The sequence below is a fragment of the Sinocyclocheilus grahami genome, unplaced genomic scaffold (assembly GCF_001515645.1).
Source record: "Sinocyclocheilus grahami isolate Dianchi unplaced genomic scaffold, SAMN03320097.WGS_v1.1 scaffold1076.1, whole genome shotgun sequence".
Classification (NCBI taxonomy): Eukaryota; Metazoa; Chordata; class Actinopteri; order Cypriniformes; family Cyprinidae; genus Sinocyclocheilus; species Sinocyclocheilus grahami.
This window is the reverse complement of record NW_015506255.1, coordinates 85638-88874: the sequence shown is the minus strand read 5'-3', so window position 1 is coordinate 88874 and position 3237 is coordinate 85638. Positions and strand designations below refer to the sequence as shown.

The 3237-nt window shown below is 38.4% G+C and overlaps 1 protein-coding gene across 1 annotated transcript in view; it reads left to right on the top strand.

The window, feature by feature from the left end:
* LOC107566444 (protein polybromo-1-like) overlaps nucleotides 1-3237 on the top strand; it is a 22285-nt gene that overhangs the window by 4938 nt on the left and 14110 nt on the right. Inside the window, exons 10-12 of the mRNA XM_016251905.1 lie at nucleotides 1027-1118; nucleotides 1228-1444; nucleotides 1516-1657. Coding sequence (XP_016107391.1) covers nucleotides 1027-1118; nucleotides 1228-1444; nucleotides 1516-1657 — 451 coding nt within the window. The remainder of the gene's footprint in view (nucleotides 1-1026; nucleotides 1119-1227; nucleotides 1445-1515; nucleotides 1658-3237) is intronic.

Below are 3237 nucleotides of genomic sequence, written 5' to 3'. Positions count from 1 at the left end.
TGGTATTAAAGTAGCTCAGTTTAAATGTATTGTATGAATTGCCCTTACTATGGAATAAAAAATACGGGGTGTATATTTACATTGAGTTAAAAGTGTCATTGGCTTTTTGACTCGATCGACCCGGGTTCGATCCCACCTTTTGCCGGGCGGGATCGAACCCGGGTCGATCACGTCAAAAAGCCAACAACACATGCTAATCCATCTCCACCACTGGAGCTGATGATTTATAGCCACTTTTAACTAAATGTAAATAGACACTCACTATTTTTTATTCCATAGTAAGGGCAATACATACAATACATTTAAACTGTTATTTTGTTTTCAGAATTGTGATTTGTTTTGAACTTCTCGGCCACCGTACGTGGGGGAGGAAAAACAAACACAAAACAGTCCATGGGCGTGACATAAATCAAATATGTTTCCAGCATCAGGATAAGTTATGTATAACATAACGTTTTACCACAATTTGTTAGTTAGCTATAATCTAATATAATACAATTTCTTAACTATAGTTATTAATAAATTATAACATATTCAAAAATAAGCTTTTATGATAATAATTGAATGCAAAAAAAATTATATTGTATTTACATAAGATTGTATCTTTTAGTCCCAAATAATTATGAAGACGAATTACAAACAATAAGTTTTACAACAATACGTTTGATTTTAATTTAGAAAAAAATACTATAAAAAGTAACAAAAAGCAGCAATGTGTTACCAGCTTTTATAGGCATGTAGCATTGTGATACCATGGTATTCTTTTAAGTATTTTTCAGTGCTATAAAATATATAACAGTGTCATGATTTTACCATCTAACATCATCACTGTCCTGGGGTGCCACCACTGTGTTGGGTTTAACATTTGACTTTTTATCAAAACACTTTGTCTGCCAGGCTGTTATTGAAAATAAGAACTTGTTCTTAATTAATTTGCCTGGTTAAATAAATAAAGGTGAAATCAACAAAAAAAAACATTTATATTCTGACATACAGTGTTGTATTTGCACTGGTGTTTGTGAACAGGAACAGAAGGTTTGGACAGGGAGACCGACTCTCCTCCATCACTACTGCTCTACAGTATGGCTCAGAGAGTGAAGAGGATGCCATACTAACTGGTACGTCACACATGATGGTATATGTATAGAGCAACACTGTTGAAGAGATGTAACATCAATATATTATTGGCTTATATACTAATTAGATGAGTGTTTCCATGTTCTTAAGGCTCTGTTCATTATGATGAGGGCGAGTCAGAGGCCGAGAGCATCCACTCCAGCATGGACATGAGCAACCCCATCTTCCAGATGTACGAGGCAGTGCGGGGCTGTAGGAACAACCAGGGACAGCTTTTAGCCGAGCCCTTCTTTCAGCTTCCCTCCAGGAAAGACTACCCCAACTACTTCCAGCAAATCAGCCACCCAATCTCCCTCCAGCAGATAAGGTACAGTAGGACACCATCACTGCAAGGTCTTTGGTTTCGAACATACTATGAAGTATTTTATCTTTCCTCAGGAGCAAGATGAAGAGCAGTGAATATGAAAGTGTGGAACAGATAGACACAGACCTCAACCTGATGTTTGAGAACGCAAAACGCTACAACGTTCCCAACTCTCAAATCTACAAGCGTGTGATGAAGTTGCAGCATATATTGCAGGTAATATAAACCCATTCCAATCAAAGACAGGCTATAAATTACTGTAAATTACAGTGTCTCAGTTGACAGTGCAGTTAGAATTAATCATGTGACGTTTCTCAAAGCTCAAAATGACATAACTTTGACATAACTGATTGATATAACTGATTGATAATGATACTTGTGTGTATATGCAACCGCAAAAAGTATTTGGACATTTAAGCCACTCCTAAAAGTGTATGAATTTTATTGCATTAGATCGGTGATAACAAACTAAAGTGAGAACCGGTGTGCTGATTAATGAATGTCCATGGTGACTGATGGCTGGTGGGAAAACTAGAATAAAGGATGCAGGAAGGTGATGTGAAACAAACTAAAAGAACATTACCGTAACAAAGATACAGTATTGTGGCCAAATTAATTGCCAAAATGACTAATATGAGGGAATAAATCAGTACAATGTGGCCACAGTTTAACTAAAGGGGTCATATGATGCGATTTAAATTTTTCCTTTCTCTTTGAAGTGTTACAAGCTCTCGGTGCATAAAGAAGATCTGTAAAGATCATGATTTAAAAAAAACACAAAAAATTTCTATTTTTTCTATTCTATCTACTTGTTTTTCTTTGTGTGTATGTGTATATGTGTGATATATACACCTTGCTACATGTACTGCGTTAGTCTAACCGAGACTTGTCATTTGCACTTATATATTGTTGCTCTTTTGTTAGTTTTGACTGCTTTTATTGTCCTCATTTGTAAGTCGCTTTGGATATAAGCGTCTGCTAAATGACTCAATGTAAATGCAAATGTAAATGTAAAGTTGCAAAGACTAAAGTCTCAAATCCAAAGAGATATTCTTTATAAAAGTTAAGAGTCAACCACACCTACCTAAAACGATCGTTTAAACACGCCCCCACATGTCTACATCACGGTGTGGGAAGATTTGCATAACACCACCAAAATGTTCACGCAAAGAAAGAAGGCGTAACTTTTATTTTCGCTGTAGTATTGTTGCTACTGCCATGTCGTGAATACGCTGTGTGTTTCATTGTGAAAGCAAAACTACTTTGTTTGGTCTTCCAAAAGAGGACGATATCCGCTTCGTCATGCCTAGAGAGCCGATCCGTGCTGGTCGCTGAGGAAATACATCGACTTCCTGCTGTGGATCGCCGGATCGGCTTTCACCGTGGACGAAGCGAAGTCCAGTCCGGGGTCGTCACATGTGGTTGCCGCAAGCCCGCCGGACGCTCCTTCGTCGAATCTGCCGGCCGCGCTGTTCTCAAACCCGCCCGCCGCTGCTCACTCAAGCATGCCGTGTGTGACGCTGTGTGTTTTGTTGTGAAAGCGAAAATACTTTGTTTGGCCTTCCAAAAGAGGACACAATGAGAAATCAGTGGTTAAGTTGTATTTACAACACTGTTCCAGAACAGTTCAACCCAAATATTCAGATGTGTGCAGCGCATTTTATGGAGGACTGTTTCCTGATCCTGGTAGAGTAGACTACAATGCCGGCTGTTCTGACACACAGACTGTAAGTACGTTTTCATATTTAAAGAATTTGCCACTGACGATTCAAACGCGAGTTTTGAGCAGTGTAGAG